The following is a 26073-nucleotide window of genomic DNA, read 5'->3' on the forward strand; positions in this document are numbered from 1 at the left end:
TGCATACCAGTATATGCTTTTGAAATTCTTACTACCGAGAATGTGTTTATGTGTCTACTCAGTGGTCTGTCTCTATTCACAATCATCTTGGAATGATACATGTCCGGTACTATTATACAATCAATATATATATATATATATATATATATATATATATATATATATATATATATATATATATATATATATATATATATATATTCTTTTTAGATATTTTTGAAGACCACACTTCCATTCAGTTCCGCAAAAATAGGAGTTCAAACAGAGATAAATCTTTTTATAGACAGTGAAAAATAATGATAAAAATTCTGGATATTTCGAACACGCACAAAGTGACCATCATCAGCAGATAAAAGAGCCGCTGTGTGGGTGTGTGATCGAAATATCCAGAACTTTTATCATTATTGTTTACTGTGTGATGAAAGGACATATTTAACTGTTTTACTTTACATATTTACATATTTAGTGAACTGTTTTACTTTCGAAAGGACATATTCCTTTTTGAACTGTTATTTGTATATATTATTTTCGGTTCTTCGTTCTGTGTAAATAAGATTATTCTAGAAAGTGGCAATGCAAAAAGTTTTTTTGAATTTTTTGAACAGTTAAGATAATGCATCATGAAGATTCATATTTCTTAAATTCCTGAAAAACACACTCTAAAGTTGGAAAAAACATACATAAACAAAAGAGAGAAAAAAGTGCGAAGAAGAAAAGAAAGTGAATAAAGAAAAATTTCACTTGAACTTTTTTCCCCAAAATATTAATGGTGTTGATGTTTTTCCTATGAAAAATGGCAGGTTTTAGGACACAGTTTTCAACAGAATTTAGCTTGTCAATGACAAGCTTAGCCATGTACTTGATGGCCATGGTCAAATCTAAAGTTGGAAAGCTGAATGTCTAATGAACTCATTCGAAATAAAGAAAAAAGTTCTGCAGTCCCCCCCCCCCTTCATTTAGAACTATTGCTCCTATATTTCTTTGCGCCACAACAGTTTCGTGGTACAGAGACAAATAAAATGTCAAAATTAAATATCTGACATGGGTCAAATTACATATTGACCCATTAGGATTACCTAAGTTTTTTTTAAACTTAGGATTACCGTCCTAGTTTTTAGAAGTAACTCTTGGATTTCATGTTGAGATTTTCACATCCCAGCAACGTGAAGTTGACATTTATTCTTCCTATTGAGGCTTAGGTAATTTTAACTCTTTCTGACTCGCTGGGTCCTCGCGCTACCTCTCTTATAGTCGTGGAGATTTGAGTACTTCAAGCCTCTTTGTCTGATCTCTTTTTCTATTTATTATTATTTACGTATTTCATTTATGGTCCGTCGCGTCTCATTTACGCTTTTGCATATGTAACAGTGGTTTGATGAAATCTTGGATTTAATGAAGCCCCTAGCATTTCATTGGTAATTTAAACAAATTATTTTAGAATGATTGTTCGGGATTGATCAAATCATTAGGGTTTTGGTCGAATGACGAATTTTATCATGACACTGGGGCATTATAACCATGCATTGACTAATTTGCACAGAACGTTCACATCGTCTTCTCTCTTGTTTGATAAAGACAGAAATGTGGTAAGGAAGTAAGCAGTTGGTAGGATTATATAGGATTTTTGATCAAATTGTTCATCATATCAGTTCAGTATAGTACTTCTCCAGGTGTTATGACATAAATGTTATGTTCCGATGCTGGAATTCCCAAGCTCTAGTTTGTGTATTTAAAATGTTTGTACAACAATAAAAAAAATGAAATAAGACACCTTCTCCTCCATAATAGGCCCCATTACGCGAAAACAGGGAGAAGAACTACACACACTCACACACACACACATATATATATATATATATATATATATATATATATATATATATATATATATATATATATATATATATATATATATATATATATATATATATATATATATATATTATATGTATGTATATATTATAAGTATGACTAGCAAGGCCGTATCCAGGAGGGGGGGGAGAGAAAGAGTCGCAATAAAATTAACCAACGAATATTCACAGAGTTAAATTAGCCCGTAAAAATGCAACCAAAAGACCCTTAAAGGTAATAAAGGAAAGACAGACCTTTTTTAAAACTGTAAGATTTGTTTTTATGGTCATTGGTTAGAATTTCAGTGAACTAGGATGGCTCTTTCCTTGGTTTGTTTTTAGCTTGCAAAGGTGGTTTTAGGTCAATCCATCCCCCAGGTCTTTAGATTTTTAGGATTCTTACCATAATTTCTTGCAAATTTCAAATAATTAAGCTGTAATACATGACTAATAAACTGTTTGGTCAATTAGCAAATAGTGTGCTAAAAATCTTCGAATATAAACGAAAAATTGATTCGGTTTTCATCGAACAAAGTTCAAATTAAATTTTCACAAGAGAATCCTTGCTTCTTCCTCTGATAGATCTCATTTAGAATGAGACGTAAAAATTTCTTTTACGTTTTTTTTTTTGAAAGAGTACCTGCTTAAGCATAATTTCTTTTTTATTTTATTTATGATTGTGCCTCTATTTTTGTGCCATATTTTAAATGTTTGTTTGTTTGAATTATATTGTTGTATAATTGTGAATAGATTATTTTTCAGCTATGGCCAATAAAAGAGTAATTGTGCCCTTATCAATTAGTATATTTTATCTTCACGAGCCAACGCTTTTTGACGCAATGCAACGTAATTGACGCCAATAGCGTAATTGCACTGCTCAAGTAAAGAATTATGCCAGTAAAGAATTTTTTATAACAGGGCACCTCGTATAGAAAGAGTTGTCGGAGGAACTTCGAAAGGGGCTTATTCGATTGAAAACAAGAAGTTCTATTGCCCTTTTTAATATTCGATAGTGATTGCAGGGCAACCAGCCCCTCCCCTCCCTCGCACGCCCAACATTTCTTCAAATGTTTCAAATCAATATTTTGAGATAACTATTTTGTTTAGAGTAGTTGAAAATTTTAGTAGACTATTTTGTCTAGCGTAGAAAATTTTAGAATTTATTTCTAACTCGTAGTTCAATACAGAAGTACGCAGAAACAGATACACAGAGAAAACGACAAAAAAAAAACAAAAATAAGAGGAAAAAAGACACCACAACTATCAGAAGAAGTTCTAAAGAACACTTATAAAACACAGAACAACTTTGAATATCACTGTATAAGAAGGGGACACCATAAATGGAAACTGATTTAGCGATTGTATTTCGAAATACGTTTTGATAGAGCTATTGCAGGGTCAGCTATTTTATAATTTTGGATTAACACTGAATATCAGATCCACGGGGGTAAATGAAGTAAATATTTTGCAAATCTGAAATATACTGTACGGAGTTTATGTTTATCCGTTTGTGAGTAAATCTTCCAAAATTGCGCTGCGTATAGAACATGTGGTATTTCTGTTGTCCTGTAAAAACACAATATCATTTTCAAGCACCTCATCAATCAGTAGATCCCTATATTTTACATCATTCAAATTAAGGGACGCAAAGCTAAACTGGGTTTAATCATTCATTCATTAGCGTTGTTGAGAGCCGATCGGAGAATTTTGCATTTTAGACTAAAACTTACGTGTTCCATAGTACAATTTGCACATTTTGGCGAGGCTTGGCAAGGGTATTCCTTGGAATTCACATGAGGGGCAGAACATCTGGAACACTTGAGATGTGCTGGTGAGCAGGAGCAAGCTCCAATCAGGTGATCAGTACTTTGACAGCCAAAGCATCGACTTATATTTTACATAAAATGTCTGCTGACTGAAATTAGAAAACACCCAGATAATTTTCCCGAAAGTATATAAAAGCTACCAACCAACCAGGGAAAATAAAAATATGAATTGTATAATGCTGTCAACCCCTACCTTAACGTATATGTTCTACAATAAATTTACTTCGCTCTCTCCTGACCTTACTTAAAGCTAAGGGAGTGCCCCCGATTACATTGCTATTTAATAATATATCATAGATCGAATTAGTACTGGAGGCAAGTCAAACTTCAATTCGTATTTGTTTTCACGATAAATATTGTTTTATGAAAACGTACAGATTTACTCTTAATCTAAACATATAATCTATAAGTGTGGAAAGGTCTTGGAAAATTTCAAACTAATCCTCGCTCTTATCTAATTTTTATGTATAAAAGCCAAAAAAGGACCGTAAATTCTAGTCTTCAATTTCCTGTTCTGTATCTAATCTTGGGTCAGTGGCAAAGCCTCAAAATGCGCCACTGTGTGCTTTTGTTGTTGGCCACTGTGGTTTCTGGTCAATTTAAACCAGGCTATGACGCAGGTCGTACGACCATGGTTCATCTTTTTGAGTGGAGGTGGGACGACATTGCTAACGAATGTGAAAGGTTCCTTGGGCCAAAAGGATACGGTGGGGTTCAGGTAAACTTATTTATTCACGAAGATGATTACTATGAAAGTGTATGGGAGAACTTCAATGAAAATCTATTCTTATAACAATATACTTTATTTGACTTGAATCCAAAACTTTACGTCAAAATTCTTTTTAATATGAAGTTCGATAAGCTTGAAAGTGAGTATGAGAACGACAAGTACTCCTGCATTTTCCAATTTCACTGACAAAACAGCTGGACTCTTTGAATCAAAAGGTTTAGAAAAACAACTCAAAGAATTGAATCAATTTTCCAACCAGAATGCAAACGATTATTAATTGACATAAAACTAAACAGAAAAAAAAACTAAAAAAAGCTCTGGCTAAAAAAAAACTAAATACCCCCCCCCCCCTGGTGGGGATATATATTATATATATATATATATATATATATATATAAATAAGTTGTCTGTCTGTGGATCTGTGGATCAGGTGACGTCATGTTTCTGTGTCGGCTGACGTCATGAAATTAGTTGTCGTCATTTTTGTTATGACGATGCTTAGTATATTGTAAAACACATTAATTTGGTTAATAATATACCATTTAAAACACCAAAATGAACATGCTGGAGTAGTCACTCGGTGAGAGAGGGTGTCAGAACGGAGAATGAAGGTCCCAGGTTCAAATCCTGGTTAGGCTAAAAAAGGTAAAAAACTAAAAACTAAAAAAAAACTGAAAAAACTAAAAAAAGGCAAAAACTACAAAAAAAACTAAAAACTAATAAAAAAAAATAAAAAGGCTAAAAAACTAAAAAAAGGTAATAAAAAAACTAAAAACTAAAAAAAAAAAACTAAAAAAAAAGGAAAAAACTGAAAAATAGAAGAGAAAAAGAAAACTAATAAAATTAAGAATAAAAATAAAAAAAGATAAAAACTAAAAAAAAAAGTTGGTGGGGGCGCGAAGCGCCCCCACCAACTAGGTGTTGGGGTGGCCCGAAGCGCCACCCCAACAGCTAGTATATATATATATATATATATATATATATATATATATATATATATATATATATATATATATATATATATATATATATATATATATATATATATATATATATATATATATATATATATATATATATATATATATATATATATATATATATAGATATTATGAATTATATATATTATAAATTAATTATAGATTATTTGATAGATTAATAATATTAAAGTAAAACAGTTCAAAATAGGGATGAAACCTTTTTATTGACAGTGAATAGATATAAAATTATTTAACTGGATATTTCGAACACATATACAGTGTTCATCATCAGCAGTAAAACCTTCATCATCAGAGTTTTACTGCTGATGATGAACACTGTATATGTGTTCGAAATATCCAGTTAAATAATTTTATATCTCTTCAATTTCAATAAAAAGGTTTCATCCCTATTTTGAACTGTTTTACTTTCGTCATGGAAAGGCAGTGTGGTCTTCGAAGTTATCTATTAATAATATTATTAATTGATAGATTATTGATAGAAACAACATAGCATGACCAGTAGAAATTTTACCGTGGAAGCCATACTGAATACAAATAAAAACTAAGTTTTGTAAAAAAAAGCTTTAAACGGTTTTACAAAACAATTTCAAACAGACCGTTATATAACAGTAAGAAGTGAGATGAAGAAGACACAGAATACTGAAGAAAACACACAAACACAGAATTCGGCAATATCCGCGATTTCCACAAAATCCAAACAAATTGTTCGTTAGTATCCCTCGTTGGCAGTTCAACTTTGTTTGGATTTTGTGGAAATCGCGGATATTGGCGAATTCTGTGTTTCTGTGTTTTCTTCAGGTATTTTCATTTGGCCTTTAAAAACCCCATTATCTTATCAAAGCCCTTATATACTAGTATAAAAAAGTAGATAAGGGTCCCCTAATAAGGATTAAAGCAGTAGCGGTAGCAGTAGTAGTGATATTAGCAGTAGCAGCAGGCCTGATAGTTTCAACTTAATACCCTCTGTTCCTGATATATTCCTGATCCTTCTTTGTTACGGCATACATTCACATAACGTCTTAGTAGTAAGAGTAACAGTATTAGTAGTAGTAATAGTAAGAGTAGTTTTAGTAGTAGTAGTAGTAGCAAAAATAGCAATATTAGCAGTTGCGGCAGCAGTAGTAGTAGTAGTAGTAGTGGCAGTAGTAGTAGTAATAGCAGTAGTAGTAGCAGTAGCAATAGTCCTGAAAGCTACAATTTAGTACCCTTTGCTGATCCTGAGATATTACTAATACGCCTTTTTGATAACCTATATGCGTAAAATGACTTTTGATCATTTGTTAAATCCCCATAAACTTTCCTCGAAAGTTTCAATTTGATACCCCATTCTGTTCCTGAGATATTGCATCTATGCCATATTGACAAAATGGATGCAGTTGAAGTAGCAGAAATAGGCTTACCAGGAAGTAGTTATAGTAGTAGTAGCTCTAGTAGCATTAGTAGTAGTCACTGCAGCAACAGTAGTAGTAGTAGTATTAGTAGCAGTAGGACCAATAGTAGCGTTCGTACTATCAGTACGAGTAGTAGCCTTGCAACTGAACACTCTAAGCTCTTGCTGAGATATTGCTGACACTCCTTCTTGACAACCTGAATGAACAGTGTGTTTTGATTTAATCCCACCTCTCCCTTGGTAGTGCTTAACAGTTTCACATTAATACCCCTGGTCTTTGTCGAGACCCAGGATCAAATACGACCCCCCCCCCCATGTGTAAGCTTGCACAACTTACAGACCTTGCTTTAAGGGCTTAGGGGGAGCTTGTTATCCCCGGAGGGATAGTGACCGTAATTTTCTATAGTTTTATTAAATAGCTTTATCAGAAGTGTGGCTAAGAAGAGCACGGGAATTACTTTTGTCCTTTTGAAAAAGCAAAAGAATATTCCATATCAAATCGATTATGCACGATTCAAAGTTTTTATGACAAGTCCTTCCACACCAAGTGGTCTGGATGAAAATATAGAATAAATACTTTGAGCCCGCTTCGCCATTTACTTAGGTAACACTATTGTGCTGCCGGATTGTTCATCGCACTGTATATTTAAATCAATATTATTATTATAATATTATTATTAAATATAAATATTATTTAAATAAATATTATATAACGTAATATTTAAATAAATATTATTTATTTAGAATGCGAACAATATGCAATTGCAGCAAGTTCATTTTTATGTGGACTTCGTTCCTCCGAAATCTTTTTTTTTTAGCTAATCAGTAATGATGATAAATTGATTATAATGATAATGATAGAATGAAGATGATGAACATGAATGGCTATTTGATAACATTGTGGTAGAACATGCCTATAGAACACGATGATTGAACATAATAGAACAATGATTAAATCATTAATGATGATAAATTGATTGGAAAAATAGACCTGTGGTCAACATATAGTCTGAAATTTTAGAATTTTCTATTGGAGGAAGCTCCACTTTATTTCGTTATTTTTCAAAACTAAAGGCAACCAGGAATCTTAGGAACGAATTTAAATGGAAGTTTCTTCAAACAACAGACCTTTATTTCAACATGTAATTTTACATTTCAATTTTCCAGGTGTCTCCAATTGTTGAGAATATTATAGGTCATGCTGGAGGTATTCAAAGACCATGGTGGGAACGTTACCAAAGTGTTTCCTTCAACATCATTACGAGGTCGGGAGATGAAAATGCATTCAGAAACATGGTCGACCGGTGTAACAAAGTTGGAGTTAAGTAAGTATAACGAAAATACTCTCTATTTTATCGTGAAGTTTTCATCATATTTCAAGCAGACAATGCTCTAACTATACTTTAGTTATACCCTAGGAATTTAGAATGCAAAAAAAAAAAAACTAACACAGACTTTTCAGCTCCGCATTAACAATTCCCGAAACTCTGGGCTTAACCTAAATCCATTACAAACAATTTTCGGCCACCGTGTTTCCTTTTGTGTTTAACCGATTTGATTTAATCTGATACCCACTGAAACACCTGATTCAAACCAATTGTTCCACGGTTCTTAACGTTCAGATTAAAAAAAGAACCACAAAGATGAATTCACAGCTGATTCATGAAAATTAAAGAAAATGGCAAAAAATTTGTTGAAAAATTATGGAAATGTAAAGAATGATAAACACACCAAAATATAATTCGTCACCTAAATCCAACAGTTGTATGAGGTTTGTCGATTATAGCCCAATTCTTTCATTTCTTTGACATTAAATAACAATATTTCATTAATGAAATCTACTTCATGCCATGCAACTTCAAAATTTCCACTCAAATCGTAGCCTTCAGAGCAGAAAGCGTTGATGTACAAAAAGTTAAAACCCTGGTTCTGGTGCTCAAACCTACTGTGTGAGAACTCTTGTTGCACCAAGTTTACTAAAATAATAATAATAAAATCTTAAATTACTCAGCCAAAATAGCACACTACTGATAATAAAACACGCTTTTTGTTTTTGCTCAATATGTCTCAGGAAAGTACAAATTTAAAGTGAATCTGACAACTATCTTAAGAAATTTCCCTACTTAAATTACTGCCGGTTTATGAATTCTGAGCCCATATCCTTCTTGTAAAAAAAAAAAAAAAAAAAAAGAAAAAATCCTTTTCATGTTTTCCGTAATACTCTCTGATTTTCTTTATTATGTGCTCTCCATACGTGTTTGGAGTATAATCTATTCGAATTTTTTTAACAGAAATTCGCCGCTAAAATTTTTGCTGCTAAGAAATTTCGTCGAGAGTTGAAACAAAATAAACTCTTGAACTGAGCTCAGAAGAAGTGGAATGACTACGCTTAGGGACATATATTTTTCTGGGGGGAGTTGATGATTTACCCCTCAAGATTTTGAAAACTACCCTTGTATGATATTTTCATTCAAAAAGTTAACAAAAAATCTATCTGTATTTTTTTGAAAATACTTTATTTTGTATCTTCATAAGAAAAAAAAAAATTAAGTAAAGATTCTCGCTTCCCTCCTACGCTTTTTTGAATTGGTCGGAATATACTCAGGAAATCTCAGAACACCCCAAATTCAATATTTTTAATTTTGAAAATTTTAAGGTTAATTCAAAAACTTTCACCTTGGCCGACACTTCTTAGCAAAGTAATTCATAGAAAAGAATTTGTTTTAGATTTAGGTAAATCGATATTTTAAGAAAAGTGTGTTTACAAATAGATTAGTTTGTTCTGAGTAAACAGCTTCACTTTTGTACTCAAAATAAAAATGATTTATTAGATAATGGTAATTACGCATTATGTATATTGTTTATTTAATAAAGGCCTTTTGAACTATTCAATTTTGATTGAGAAAATGAATAATCTGGGATTTCAGACAAAAGAATTGAATCTAATAAAATCATATTTACATAATCTTCGAATCACTCTCTGTTTATTGTTTCAAAATAAAGATTCAACAATCATCTAAAACCTCAATAAAAGACTAGCAGCAAATCAAATGTTTAATTATACCTGATGCTGCAAATTTATGAATAAAAAGGTGAATTTTCAAGGTCATCTGTCAAGCTTAAATACCTGGAATATATTGTTTAATTATACCTGATGCTGCAAATTTATGAATAAAAAGGTGAATGTTCAAGGTCATCTGTCAAGCTTAATTACCTGGATAATATTGTTTAATAATACCTTTAATTATAATTATAATTTTAATATAATTATACCAGAGCCACCCGAGGCCAACACACCATCGCAAAACTATATCAGTTTCCTGGCTGTTTTTACCTCGAAGTCGGCAACTCCTTTATCACCCTGCGATAAACAGCTCCTAAGGTTATTGGTGGTGCTAAGACCCGCAGTTATGGCCATAGATCTTTCTGTGAAATCACTGGAGTGAGAATTTATAGCTGAAAAAAAAAAGTTTTTTTCCATAATTGTCTAGTAATCGTAACCGTTCAAAGAGCAACTTCTTATAGTTACTTTTAACCACAGTTTTATCATCCTGTGATGGACAGTTCCTAAAATTTCAAGGCGTATCTAAGACAAGACCAACAGTTACATTTGTAGATGGCTCCACGGAATTTTTTGACTAAGAATTTAGAAGCTGAAACTACTTCCATAATCCCTTCGTTTTCCTCTAAAACTAGCGTCTCCGTAAGGCTCGGTAAACTTTGCTGAAAACTTACCTTGCTTGAGTGCTCTAGGTGTGCAGGCTACTTGAAGGACTTTTCTGCTTTTCTGCTTATCTTGTTTTTTTGTGGTCTTGTGTCCTTCTGAAGACGTTCATGTGCGTGTTACCAACTCGCAAGAAACACAAAAATTGTCCCAACAAAACATCATTAGAGATGGAATGGTCATTATGTAGCCTGTTGGTCTAAAAAAAAACTCGTGCAAAATCATTTTTCAGTAACACACTATTTTTTTTAGAACTCTTTGTTTTTTTCACACTGTTTTTTTTTTTAAACAATTATTCTGAAGTATCACGGGACAGTTCTCTAGAATAATCCGAGAAAAAAGAATAATAAAATAAGTTAAATTTGGAAACACAAAACATTTTGGGTCTTTTAGCTGACTTATATTTAGACAAGGGAGATTTAAAAGAGGTTAGATTATCTGTCACCCGAGATAAAGGATAATCCGAGAACAAAGAATAAACGTTTTGGGTCTTGTAGCTGGCTTAAAATTTAGACACAGGAGATTTGACAGAGATTAGATTATCTGTCACCCGAAATAAAGGATAATCCGGGAATAAAGAATAATAAGATAAGTTAAATTTAGAAACAAAAAACGTTTGGGGTCTTTTAGCTGGCTTAAATTTAAACAGAGGAGATTTGAAAGAGATAAGACTATCTGTCACCCGAAATAAAGGATAATCCAAGAATAGAGAATAATAAGATAAGTTAAGTTAAATTTGGAAACAAAACGTTTGGGTCTTTTTGCTGGCTAAAATTCACACACAGGAGATTCGAAAGACATTAGATTATCTGTCACCCGAAATAAAGGATAATCTGGGAAAAAAAATATTCAGATAAGTTAAGTTAAATTTGGAAACAAAATGTTTTGAATCTTTTTGCTGGCTTAAATTGACACACAAGAGATTTAAAGGTGGTTGTATTATTTGTCTCTAGAATTACGAATAATTGAAGGACCCTTGAAAACACGTCACAGATGTGAGCCATATAAATTATATCACACTTTCACCATTGAACTATAAAAGACCTATCTCTCTTTTTTCTTTGTGGCTCGATTGTCACTCCTTACTTACAACTTTTTTTCCGCGCACTGTTTAACATTTAGTCACGTAAAAGCAGATCATAGCTGCAGTGCAAAAATAATCATACAAATCTCTATATACTCGAAAGAACATAGTTAAACTCAGAACAAAAACAAAACTAAAAGGAAGGGCCTTACCTGGAAGGGTGGAATGGGTGTTATGTCTTTATTTTGATCTTAGTTTGATGTCAGGAAACTATCATTTTATACATAATATTTCTATTTAATGCTCTAAAAACGTTTTTGGAATATGTATTAGACCTAAGAGAATATTGCTATTTCTATTTCAATTTTTCATTTGCTTTAAAAAATTTTTATGTCAATTTTTCTTTTCCTTTCAACAATTTTTCTTCGGCTACTCCAAGCTGTTGTCTGTCCCCTTTTCCAACCCCCTTTAATTTGATCACCCATGATTTTAGCTGTTTTCAAAGTGAATTCAATTTTAATAGGATATATGTGGATGCTGTTTTCAACCAGCTAGCTGGAGGGGGATGGACTGCAACGTTAGGTGGTTCAAGCTATGACGCGGGTGGCCCTTCATATCCAGCAATACCTTTCGGGCCAAGTGATTTCACTGCATGTTGGGACTGTCCTAATCACAGCTGCGATATCGGAAACAGCTATAATGACCCAGTTGCTGTAAGTATAAAAGCACTGCTACCAGTAGATTGGGCTACTCCATTGCTACCACCAGGTTGGGCTAATTTAATTGAGCCAATATATAATATTTGGGTGATTTGGCTAATGTGAGCAGAATAGTATATAAGTATCATTACAGCCAGGTGCGACCAATCTCCGTAATTGCGCGGGTGAAATTAATGTCCAGATTTCACAGACATTTGCTAGGCAAGAACATGGTTTTATGATTGTTTGCTTTCAAACACCCGGACTATGTAGGTAGAAAAAAAGAGGTCAGGTTCTGCAGAATTTTGCGGTCATATTTCACCATTAACCGTACGTTTTCAGTCAGGTTTCACCATCAGGTTTCATTATAACTTGGAGCCGTAGTATATCCTTAGAATAAAAGAACTGAATAAATAGAAAAAAAAACTAGCAAGAATTTCACTTCTGTTGGCTCTCTGTGGTTCCTATTTTTATAACCCGGACTATAAAAACTTCTAGAGTAAAATCTGAATTTTTCAAGCACTGTCTGAGAAATTAGCCCATTCAGATTCTGATCAGATAGCAAAACAATTCTACTAATATTTTTGTGAATAAATGTAGCCTATTGCTACGCGTCACAGAAAACTAAGGCTACTAATTGTGTGCAAAATATGGAAATGAAAACCAAAAATGTATCTCAAATTATAGGTGAATTTAATTAGCATATCCCAGTATTCAAATTATGATAAATGACACTTTCATTAAAGAAATTCATTAAAGATTTCTCTAAATTCATTAAAGAAATATCTGAGCACTCTTTTTATCTGCACCAGCTTTTCCCGTTAAATTGTGTATGTTCTTCGTTTTTTATGGCACTTGGTATTAACCAAGTGACATATAGCAGTCGCCAATTCTGTCGGTCTGTCTGTCGGTCTGTCTCTCGGTCTGTCGGTCCCGGTTTTGCTACTTTAGGCACTTCCGGATAAGCTAGGACGATGAAATTTGGCAAGCGTATCAGGGACCGGACCAGATTAAATTAGAAATAGTCATTTTCCCGATTTGACCATCTGGGGGGGGGGAGTAGGGGCCGGTTAATTCGGAAAAAATAGAAAAAATGAAGTATTTTTAACTTGTGAGCGGGTGATTGGATCTTAATGAAATTTGATGTTTGGAATGATATTGTGTCTCAGAGCTCTTATTTTAAATCCCGACTGGGTCTGATGACATTGGGGGGAGTTGGAGGGGGGAAACCTAAAATCTTGGAAAACACTTAGAGTAGAGGGATCGGGATGAAACTTGATGGGAAAAATAAGCGCAAGTCCCAGATACATGATTGACATAATCGGAACTGATTTGCTCTCTTTGGGGTAGTTGGGGGGGGGGGGGGGGGGTAATTCTTAAAAATTAAAAAAATGAGGTATTTTCAACTTACGAACGGGTGATGGGATCTCAATGAAATTTGATGTTTAGAAGGATATCGTGTCTTAGAGCTCTTATTTTAAATCCCGACCGGATCTGGTGATGGGGGCGGGGAGTTGGGAGGGGGAAACCTAAAACTTGGAAAACACTTAGAGTGGAGGGATCGGGATGAAACATGGTGGGAAAAATAAACACAAGTCCTAGATAGATGATTGACATAAACGGAACGGATCCGCTCTCTTTTGGGTAGTTGGGGGGGGGGGTATTTCTGAAAAAAAAGAGGTATTTTTAACTTACGAACGGGTGATCGGATCTCAATGAAATTTGATATTTAGAAGGATATCGTGGCTCAGAGCTCTTATTTTAAACCCGACCGGATCTGGTGACATTGGGGGGGGGGGGGGGAGTTGGGAGGGAGAAACCTAAAAATTGGAAAACACTTAGAGTGGAGGGATCGGGATGAAACTTGGTGGAAAAAAAAAACACGAGTCCTAGATACATGATTGACATAACCAGAACGGATCCGCTCTCTTTGGGGTAGTTGGGGGGGGGGTAATTCTGAAAAATTAGAAAAAATGAAGTATTTTTAACTTACGAACGTGTGATTGGATCTCCATGAAATTTGATTTTTAGAAGGATATCGTGTCTCAAATCTCTTATTTTAAATCCTGACCGGATTTGGTGACATTGGGGGAAGTTTGGGGTGGGGAGACCTAAAATGATGGGAAACGCTTAGATTCGAGGGATTGGGATGAAACTTGGTTGGAAAAATAAGCAGAAGTCTTGCATACATGATTTACATAATTGGAACGGATCCGCTCAATTGTGGGGGGGGGGGGGGGGTAATTCTGAAAAATAAGAAAAATGACGTATTTCTAACTTACGAAGGAGAGATCGGATCTTCATGAAACTTCATATTTAGAAGGACCTCGTAACTCCGATATCTTATTTTAAATCTCAACCGGATCAAGCGTAATTGGGGGGGCAGTTGGGGGGACCGGAAATCTTAGAAAATACTTAAAGCGGTGAGATCAGGATGAAACTGGATGGGAAGAATAGAAACCTGTCTAAGATACGTGACTGACATAACTGGACCGGATCTGCTCTCTTTGGTGGAATTGGGGGGGGGGGTAATTTTCAAAATTGAGGTATTTGTAACTTACGAAAGGATGACCAGATCTTAATGAAATTTGATATTTAGAAGGATCTTGTGCTTTAAAGTTCTAATTTCAAATTCCGACCAGATCCTGTGACATTCGGGGGAGTTGGAGGGGGGAACCGGAATTCTTGGAAAACATGAAAATTGGAGTATTTATATCTTACGAATAAATGATCGGATCGTAATGAAATTTGATTTTTAGAAGGAATTCATGTCTCAGAGCTCTTATTTCAAATCCCGACCAGATCTTTTGACATTGTGGGGATTTGGAGGGGGAAATCTTGGAAAAACACTTGGAGTGTAGGAATCGGGATGAAGCTTGGTGGATAGAATAAACAAATGTCCTTGATACGTGATTGACAGAATCGTACTGGATTCGCTCTCTTTGGGGGAGTTGGGGGGAGGGGTTCAGTGATTTGGCGAGTTCGGTGCTTCTGGACGTGCTAGGGCGATGAAAATTGGTAGGCGTGTCAGGGAGCTGCACAATTTGAATTGATAAAGTTGTTTTCCCAGATTCGACCATCTGGGGGGCAAAAAGGAGAGGAAAAATTAGAAAAAATTAGGTATTTATAACTTACGAGTGGGTGATTGGATCTTAATGAATTTTGATATTTAGAAGGACTTTGTGACTCAGAGCTCTTATTTTAAATCTTGACCGGCATTAAGCCTCTTATTTTCCTTTTTAAATCAATCTATTGATTCATAGAATTTTGTTAGAGCTCATACCATATGATCTCTTGGCTCTTAGCTCTTCTCGCCTCGTCACAAGTGCCATATGAGCTCTTAGCTCTTGTGTTATGCTATAGTGGCTCAGGTGGCTTGATGCTGCGGTGAGTTCAAGGCAGTTGTGGTAGTAGTATGACCGTAGAATGGCTCCATTTTGAATGGAATTTAACATCTTACAAGCCCCTCCTCCCCCAATAATATTCTTCTTTTTGCGGGCCTAAAAATAATTGAAAAAATGACTGAATTAAAAATTCAAGGCTCTAAGATTGGAAACATGAACACCTGCAGGGAAAGGGGCAATGTCCCCCTCCCACTTCCGAAAACAGGAAAATGTGGAAACTTCATGCTGAGACTTAGCCCACTGTATTTTTGCCCCTTTGGTCCTCGGAATTATATAAAACCAAGTCGTTTTTGTTTTAAGAAGTATCCATCTATTGGTCAACGACATTTCATGACTGCAAGGTCCTTGTGCCAGCCCTGTTGTCGCTGGGATTGATTTAAGGCAGATATTATTTAATATATTACCATTACACCTAGTTGTTAAAACACACCTCATTGGTAACATCCATAGTTTTTCATTTCCTAATATTATTCATAAGTTTCGGTATTGAGAAACATTGGATTCTTATGTCTTTAGTATGCATTATTCCGCTTAGTATTTCGTTAAATCTTTCTTATAGTTATTATAATGCATTGAGTAAATAGTGGACACACCGAAAAACAAAGATTAAAAATGAGAAAGAGACCAAAAAATAACTGACCTAATAGAAATGAATAGAATATTTGCTTAAATAAATCATGCCAGCAAGTATTGTTTACATTATAATGCAAACTCTCAACCCGAACCTTGCACAATACGCTAACAAAGGACACCACTGTTGCGTCTTTTGTTATCATTTAATGAAAAACAGGTTTCTTGGGTTAGCTAGTCCGCAACCCAAACTGTTCTTGAATTTCATGCCTTTGCAGGGAGTTGAAGCATCTATTTAGCAAACCTAAAGAAGAATGAAAAACTTTTCTTTCATCAGTAAAACTGAGGTACTTACACTTCCCAGTGTTAAATTAGTTTTCTAATATTTTGACTGATGTTAAAGACGTCATCGGTATATGAAACGAGAGAGGTGTTGATGCCATTCGATGTGAAAGAAGACGGGTAATGTTTTGTGAGGATCGACAAAATAGATGGCGTGCATAACGAAAGGTGTCAGGGTCCGTCAGAAGGATATATATCTATCTCGAGATACTGGCTCCTCAAATTTTTGATGAAAAATCTTCAGGCAGATTTGAAGGCAAGAGAACATATCACTAAGACTTAATAAGTAAGCGATTTACGCCTTTTTAGCAGCAAAAATAAATATTGCCTGATGATTAAGAAAGTCAAAGGCCTGACGGATATCAAGTCCCTATAAATAGGGGAGAACCAGAAGTGATGGCCTTAGGAACCAAATTGGTAGCAGCAGGCAGTGTTCTGAGTACACCAAATCTGCAAGGCAATTTTCCATTCATTTTAGTTATTTTCATGGTTTCTTCTGAATCGGCAATTAATAAATTTAAGAATATAATTACACATTGCATTACTTGGCAAACGCTTTGGCAGCTGTCTATAAACTTCAGACAAAATTGTTTTCGTAATTTCATTAGGTTTGTTTAAATTTTGTTTCATCCTCCAAAATATTTTTGAAAAAATATCGCAGTTAATTAAGATAGTTGTGTAACAATATAAGGTACTTATGTATTATGCTGCCAACACTCAAATGCTTCATTTAAGTAGAACCTAAGTATAACCTGTTTCTCTAACGATCAATCCTAATGAAATCTCACAAAATGTGATGAAAATATATTACTTTATTATCAAAATTGTGGAAACTATGGAAGAAACTTGTAGAATGCTGGCCACCCGAAACGTATTAATGTTATCAAGAATCGCGTTTAGAACACGCAAAGCGGCTTGTTTCAGACACGCTCTACTTGTATACCTCCAACGAGGCATTTTATCGAAAGGTTATAAAGTCATGTTGTGTCCATTGACGCACTGCTTGTTTTGGGCATCATTTCCTTATCCTGGAAAAACCCAAGTGACTCTTTTTCATTCTTTGGCAAATCCCAAATTTTCGTTTGAACACCAAGAAATTATTCTCTATCAATACAGATGGCAAATGGAAGGGATTTTTTACATTGTCAGAAAAACTGGTTTAATTAGGTTCTGCTTAAATGAGCACTTCAGTGTTGGCGGTATAATATATAAGCACTTAAAATAATACTATAATTAAACTTTATTTTAAGCATAATTACATTCTTTGTTTTCTAAGCAATCATGGTTGTCCCCTTGGTGTGACCTACTAAAAAACAAAAACCAGCCCATAGTAACCAAAAATTTAAAAACAATATTCTTGAAGAATATGTCGAGCCAGAAAATAACTGGTAACTACTATTTTTGTTCATTTTTTTGGAAACTGTTAAACTGTATCAAAAGACGCTATATACATCCTGGTTGTCATGAGTGCGTGTCTGCAACATCTTAAAACGGGCAAGGGCGTCAATTCAAAACTTTCAGTGGATGCTTAGGATATGTTGAACTAAATCAAAAGACACTGACATATTCACAATATCTCAGGAATTGCTAAGAATGTTAAGATTGTCAAAAGAGCGTATCTGCAATTCCTCGGGATAGCTAATGGGATTAAGTTTAAGCTTTCAGGGAGTACCAGAGGGATGTTGAACTAAATAAAAAAAAAACTTATGTGTCCAAGTGGTCAAAAGGGTGCATCTGCAAAATACCAGGAACGGCTAAAGACATTCAGTTGAAAGTTCCAATTTGAAATGTAATCCCTCAAGAAAGGCACAGAATAAAAAAAAGTACACCATTGGAATTGCCTTTACCAAAAAAGAAGGGAAGTCACTTCTTCTACGGGTACCACTGAATACTATTTTTTCTCCTTCTTCACTGCTAGTTGGACACTGGAAAATCATCGACAGCTGTTTAAAACTCTTTTGGAAAGACATTTTTATATCTGGTACCTTTTTGTAATTAACAAAACAAAGTATTTAAAATACAATATGGTTTTTGAAAAAAACCTCATATTTAAATATACGATAATGTCATATTGGGTATAATGTTAAATTTGAGTGACACTGCTGTCTGGTTATTTGTGCCTTGTTCATTACTAGATCCACCTTAGAATAAAGCCAAAGCCATATGCAGCGCAGTATGTGGTGCAATATATATATGGTGCTTCCTAATAAAGGCCGAATATGGATAAAGGTATTAGGCTATGCTAAAACACTAATGCTTCTTTATATTTAATTTTAGCAGTATTCAGAAACTTAGAGACAGGTACATCACTTGTAGATTATTTGTGATATAATTTGCAACGTCACCAGAACCTTATTGATTTTATCTTAATAAATTCTTAGGTACGAAATTGCCGGCTGAGTGGAATGCCAGACTTAACGCAGGGTAGTAGCTACGTTCGATCAAAAATTTTAGAATTCTTGAATAAATGTGTTAGCATGGGTGTAGCTGGCTTCAGGTAAGTGTTTAAAATACTATTCCCTTGATCCCTATGACAAGTTTTAAAAAAGAACTGGGAAAAAAACTCACCGATTTCTTAGGGAAATGAACTTGCTATGATGTTAAATATACTATTCCCTTGACCCAAATGGCAAGTTTGGGAAAGGCTGAGCAAAAAACCAACAGATCAACTTGAGAAGTGAGGCTCTTCTGATGTTGAATTTACTATTCCCTTGATCTCTAAGACAAGTTTTAGAAAACAAACTTGGCAAAAACCCAACAGATCTTTCTGAGAAGTGAACTTTTTCTGATAAAATACTATTTTCTTGATCCCTAAGAGAAGTTTAAAAAAAGAAACCTTGCAAAAAACAAACAAATCTTTTTGAGAAGTGAACTTCATATGATGCTAAATATTCTATTCCCTTGATCCCTATGACAAGTTAAAAAAAAACTAACAAAAAACCAACAGATCTTTTTAAGAAGTGAACTTCTTCTGATGTTACATATACTATTCCCTTGATCCATACAACAAGTTTAAAAAAAACGGGCAAAAAACCAACAGATCTCTTTGAAAAATGAACTTCTTCTGATTTTAAATATACTATTCCCTTGATCTCTATGACAAGTTTTAAAACAAAAGCTGGGCAAAAAAAGAACAGTTCTTTTTGAGAAGTGAACTTCGTCTGATGTTAAATATGCTATTCCCTTGAACCCTACGAAAAGTTAAAAAAAAAAAAAACTGGGCAAAAATCCAACAGATCTTTTTGAGAAGTCAAGTTCTTCTGATGTAAAATATAATATTCCATTGGTCCCTATGACAAGTCTAAAAAAAGAACTGGACAAAAAACCCACCAATTTCTTAGGGAAATGAACTTCTTATAATGTTAAATATGCTATTCCCTTGATCAATATGGAGAGTTTGGAAAAAAAGGCTGGGCAAAAGACGAGGAGATTATTTTGAGAAGTGAGCTTTTCCTAATGTTAAGCATACTATTCCCTTGATCCCTATGACAAGTTTAAAAAACAAACTGGGCAAAACCCAACAGATCTTTCTGAGAAGTGAACTTTTTCTGATTTTAAATATACATTTCTCTTGATCCCAATGAGAAGTTTAAAAAAAGAAACCGGACAAAAAACCAACACATATTTTTGAGAAGTGAACTCCTTATGATGCTAAATATACTATTCCCTTGATACCTATGACAAGTTTAAAAAAAAAAATCTGGCAAAAACCAACAAATCTTTTTGAGAAGTGAACTTCACATGATGTTAAATATACTATTCCCTTGATCCCTATGAAAAGTTTAAAAAAAAAAAAAAAAAACTGGGCAAAAACCCAAAAGATCTTTTTGATAAGCCAAGTTCTTCTGATTTTATATATACTATTCCTTTGATCCCTATGATAAATTTAAAAAAAAGAACTGGAAAAAAAACACCGATTTCTTAGGGAAATGAACTTCTTATGATGTTAAATATACCAGTCCCTTGATCCATATGGCATGTTTGGAAAAAAAGGCTCGGCAAAAAAAAACAGCAGATCATTTTGAGAAGTGAGCTTCTTCTGATGTTAAGCATCCTATTCCCTTCATCCCTATGACAAGTATAAAAAAAAAACCTGGCAAAAAACCAACAAATCTTTTTGAGAAGTGAACTTCATATGATGTTAAATATACTATTCCCTTGATCCCTATGAAAAGTTTAAAAAAAAAACTGGGCAAAAACCCAACAGATCTTTTTAAGAAATGAGCTTCTTCTGATGTTAAGCATACTATTCCCTTGATCCCTATGACAAGTTTAAAAAAAAACTGGGCAAAAACCCAACAGATCTTTCTGAGAAGTGAACTTTTTCTGATTTTAAATATACTATTCTCTTGATCCCAATGAGAAGTTTAAAAAAAGAAACCGGGCAAAAAACCAACAAATCTTTTTGAGAAGTGAACTTCTTATGATTCTAACTATACTATTATATAAAAAAACTAGTTTTTAAAACTGAAAGTAAGGAGCGACATCAAAACTTGAAACGAACAGAAATTACTCCGTATGTGAAATGGGTTGTCCCCTCCGCAATCCCTCGCTCTTTACGCTAAAGCTTTTAATTGTTTTAAAAAGCAGAATTGGGGCAAAGAGTCAAACTTTAGCGTAAAGAGCGAAGGATTGTGGAGGGGACGACCCATTTCATATACGGAGTAATTTCTGTTCGTTTCAAGTTTTGATGTCGCTCCTTACTTTCAGTTTAAAAAACTAGTTTTTTTATATAATTTCTGAACGTTTTTGAATTAATGCATGTTTGATTTTTGGCTCTCCACACATAAATTATTAAAATGAAGTTTGCATATTAATTCCTTTTTTGGCTAAATGGCTTTTTCTTAGTTTTGATCAGACAATTTTGAGAAATAAGGGATGGGGAAGGAGGCCTAGTTGCCATGTAATTTTTCGGTTGCATAAAAAGGCAATTATAAATTTTAATTTTTAACGAATTTTTTTTATTATTAAAAAATATACGTAACTTAAGAATTAACTTACGTAACAAACTTTTATATTCATTAATTTTTATTATCTATATGAGGGGGTTTGTACCCTCGTTAATACCTCGTTCTTTACACTAAATCGTAAGTTTTGTCATAATTCTTTAAGAATGACCCCTGAATCAGAAAGGCCGTAGAATAAATAGTTGAAATTACTAAAAATACTATAGCATAAAGAGCGAGGTATTTATCTCCTCCTAAATACCTCGCTCTTTATGCTAAAGTATTTTTAGAACCCCTCATATGCGTAATAATCTCTGTCCGTTTTAAGTTTCAATGCTACTCTTTACTTTCAATTGAAAAAAATTTCCATGTTTATTTTTTCATTGTTTTTTTATAGTAACTTTAGAAAATCCTGCGCCCTTTTCATTGAATTTCTGTTCCCCCATGACATATTTCTCCAAGAAAAGATCCTCCCACATAGCCCCTCCCCTCAACCCCAGCCTCAAAACCAAAAAAAAAACCCTGAAAACGACTGTACACTTCCCAATAACCATTATTATATGTAAACACTGGTCGAAGTTTGTAACTTGCAGCCCCTCCCCCAGGGACTCTGGGGGAGTAAGTTATTCCCAAAGACATAGTCATTATGGTTTTTGACTATGCGGAACAAAATGGCTATCTCAACATTATGATCTGTTGACTTTGGAGAAAAAATGAGCGTGGGAGGGGGCCTAGGTGCCCTCCAATTTTTTTGGTCATTTAAAAAGGGCACTAGAACTTTTCATTTCCGTTAGAATGAGCCCTCTTGCGGCATTCTAGGACCACTTGGTCGATACGATGACCCCTGGGAAAAAAAAAATAAACACGCACCCGTGATTTGTCTTCTGGCAAAAAATACGAAATTCCACTTTTTTGTAGATAGAAGCTTGAAAATTACGTTATAGGGTTCTCTGATATGCCGAATGCGATGGTGTGATTTTCGTTAAGATTCTGTAACTTTTAGAGGGTCATTTCCCCTATTTTCTAAAATAAGGCAAATTTTTTCAGGCTCGTAACTTTTGATGACAAAGACTAAATTTGATGAAACTTATATATAAAATCAGCATGAAAATCTGATTCTTTTGATGTATATTTTAGCATCAAAATTCCGTTTTTTAGAATTTCGTTTACTATTGAGCCGGGTCGCTCCTTACTACAGTTCGTTACCACAAACTGTTTGATTCCCTTGATCCTTACGACAAGTTAAAAAAAAACTGGGCAAAAAACCAACAGATCTTTTTGAGAACCTTCTTCTGATGTTAAATATATTATTCCCTTGATCCCCATGACAAGTTAAAAAAAAAAAAAAAAAAAAAAAAAAAAAAAAAATCGAAGTGGGTTGCAGCTGATACTAGTTAGGTCTGTGAAAACACTACTTTTTGTTGGTATGAGGGAACAAATAGTTAAAACTAACCAACACTGGCGGAAAAAGAAGAAAAAATGAATACTTAAAAAAAGGTTGTAAATTAGTTTTAAGCAATGTTCAATTTGAAATAGGTGTTGTGGATGAAAACAATTATTCTTTTATTCGCATATTGATTAAAAAAAAACTTTTGAAAAAAAAATCTAGCAAAACACAAAAAGAGTTTAGGCTGAAATGCGACGAGATTGGCAATGTACCTTATAAGAGCAACATGCTGAAATAGGCCTTATGATATACTGTGTTTTATCAAGCAGCTGGCAAGTAGACTTTAAATTGACTGAAGTGTAAGCCATTAATATTTGAACGTTTTAGTATTAGATTAGTTATGGATGGCACAAATTCTGTATTTGTATAGATGGCACGCAGATAATGTCAACTGCAGTTTCTAATAAAAAGGTTACATTCAACCGTTATTTATAAGAAAATATCGGGGTTGGGGAAAATATTAATGTTTTTATATTGGGGGGGGGGGATTATTTTTTTTTCGATTTCCCAGTGAAAATACTCAAAAAGGATACTTTTCCATGGAAATCCAAAAAGAAAGGTATTTTTAAATATATTGGGAGAGAAAAAATATAAGGAGAGGTAGGTGTATACTATCTCCTGCCCCCTCTAATTTAGATCACAGGCCCACGATGTAGGTATGTCTGTATACCATTTAAAAGCTTTAAGTTCTTTAAATGATCTTCAATACAATTCAGTTCCATAAATAGAGCTAATTTATTTAAAAATTTTACTTGTATTGTTTCTTAAATTTATAACTTATTTCATCTAAAGGTGTTTTAGGGAATACTTTATTTTGTACATTAATTTTGTATTGTGCCTTGCTTTTATAATTAAATATTTCTAAATTAAAATAATTTGTAAGCTTAACGAAACATAGAGTGGAACGTCGTTTTTGCCAAATCAAAGCTTCTGCATTGAAATAATAAAATCCCTAAAAATCATAATCCTCGTTGGATTTGGATTTTTAGGTGTCTTCATGAACTTCCTACATTTTGAAAGCCCTTAATTTTGCCTGCTTTGAATATTTTCGTTAGATTTGTAAAAAAAAAAAAAAATAATAGTTTAGCAGAAACAGTATAACAATAGATTTCATCATCTGAAAATTTTCAAAAGGTGGAGTTATTTCCTTTTGGCTAAATACCGCAGAAAAATCATCCATATTTTAAATTCAATTATTACAGGATTGATGCCGCAAAACACATGTGGCCTGGAGACCTCCAAGCTATTGTTAATGGACTAGCTGACACCTCCTTTGGGAAACCATTCGTATTCCAAGAAGTCATCGATCTCGGTGAGTAATCAAGCCTTTTAGAAGCCAAGTCGACCAGCTCTCTGGAATAAACAATAGAAAAGTTTAAGAAAGAGACATTAGGATAGTGGTTTTCATTTATAATGTTTTTAACATTATGTTAAAATGTTAGGATAGTGGTTTTCATTTATAATGTTTTTAACTTGTAAAAAATACAAATACACATAAAATAAAATAAAAATACAAAAAATACAAAGATATTTAAAAATTTATCAAGATACTTGAAAAAATATAATAATGTTAAAAGGTTTTTATAAATCATGGTTACTGAATAGTCACCTGATCAGCTTAACTAATGCTTGTTTTGTCTTTTTCACGTTAGGAACAGATTTGGCCAAAATTTATGTTCTATTTGAAATTCGCGCTTAAATAAATTTACTCCTAATTTTTATGGGTTCCTCATTAAATTCGGGCCTTCAGTACCCAATACTCAGTACCTTGGTCAACGGTCCTTATAAATGATTGTTACTGAATTGGGATCCGATAAGCTTAACCGTCGTTTTTTTTTTCTTTTTCATGGAAATACCATTTTGGGCGCATTTTCATTAAAAAAAAATTATTTCGGCATTTTATAGAAAAATTTAAAAACAGCAAAAAATTGCCCTACTCCCTGAATACTGAAAAAGGCAGGAGGCGGAGGAGTGAATACAATGCATTAAAAAAGATCTATACCATCTTCTGTATACACTATTACCTTTTGTTTTCTCAGCAAAGCAGTTTTTGCAAGTGATAATCCCACTGGTACCCTATTACACAGAACTTGTTAAGAACTGCAAATAAGGAGTGATTCGGGAATTCTAAAAAAAGGAATCTTGATAAAAATTCTTACATCTAAAGAATCCCTTTTTTATGCTGAATCCAAACATATAAAATTCATATATAACCCATGCAGCCTTCTAGAACAAGGTTTAATTGGAAAAAGAAGCTTTTTATAGAACTATAAATTTACTCTTTGTCGAAAATAACGAGGGATTGAAGAGGAGGCAATTCTCTTCATGGACGGAACAGCTTCTGTATGTTTTAATTTTAAGATTCCTCCTTACTTTCAGTTGAAAAAGCAATCTTTTTTGTTTAATACATAAGACAGTTGCATATCATCTACTTTACTTTATTGAGGTGCTACTTCGACTATAAATCCTAAGATCCAACTTTAGATCTGAGCACCAAATAACCGGCATTAATATTTTTAGTTGTAGTTTTTTTTTTTATTTATTATTCAAGATATTTTCCCCCTTCACTTTCGCGCAAATTCATTTGGCTCATTACTCTGACCGCTCTCTCCGATCTGATTTACATACTTTTAAGCCGAGTATCTTTAGTAATAGTGTATTGATATTCCACGATGTATAATTCTACTAGAATTTTGATAAAACTATTTCTTCTCTCGAAGGATATGAGCCAATCAAAGCCTCAGAATACACGGGCATTGCAACAGTTACCGAATTTAAATATTCTGCAAAAATTGGAGAGGTATTTAGACACAGGAATGGACAAAAGCTTGCTTATTTGAAGAACTTTGGTGAGTTGAATTCAAGTCTATTCTATCTGTTTTTTTTTTTCCAATGAAAAGAAAGATTAAATATAAAATTTATAAAGGACAGTGACTCCTGCTAACATTGCTGACCCTCGTCCCAAACTGAAGAATGTGGATATACTGGGGTTCGAACCCGCGTCCTTTCAGACAAAGGATCCCGAGTCCAGCGCACCAATCCACTCGACCAGGACGAATGTGTTAGATCCCAGGATCAGCCGGGATAAATGTGCTAGATCCCTTAAAAACGCTTTAGACCA

General features: G+C 33.8%; 1 protein-coding gene across 1 annotated transcript in view; it reads left to right on the forward strand.

Annotated features, from left to right (window-relative positions):
* Window positions 1-4177: 4177 nt before the first annotated feature.
* The window catches only part of LOC136032696 (alpha-amylase 4N-like), a 55161-nt gene continuing 33265 nt past the window's right edge, over window positions 4178-26073 (forward strand). The window contains exons 1-6 of the mRNA XM_065712997.1: window positions 4178-4394; window positions 7965-8122; window positions 12069-12258; window positions 18941-19056; window positions 24155-24264; window positions 25673-25801. Of these exons, the coding sequence (XP_065569069.1) occupies window positions 4227-4394; window positions 7965-8122; window positions 12069-12258; window positions 18941-19056; window positions 24155-24264; window positions 25673-25801 (871 nt within the window). The 5' untranslated portion in view covers window positions 4178-4226. The remainder of the gene's footprint in view (window positions 4395-7964; window positions 8123-12068; window positions 12259-18940; window positions 19057-24154; window positions 24265-25672; window positions 25802-26073) is intronic.

Source organism: Artemia franciscana, chromosome 11, assembly GCF_032884065.1.
Source record: "Artemia franciscana chromosome 11, ASM3288406v1, whole genome shotgun sequence".
Taxonomy (NCBI): Eukaryota; Metazoa; Arthropoda; class Branchiopoda; order Anostraca; family Artemiidae; genus Artemia; species Artemia franciscana.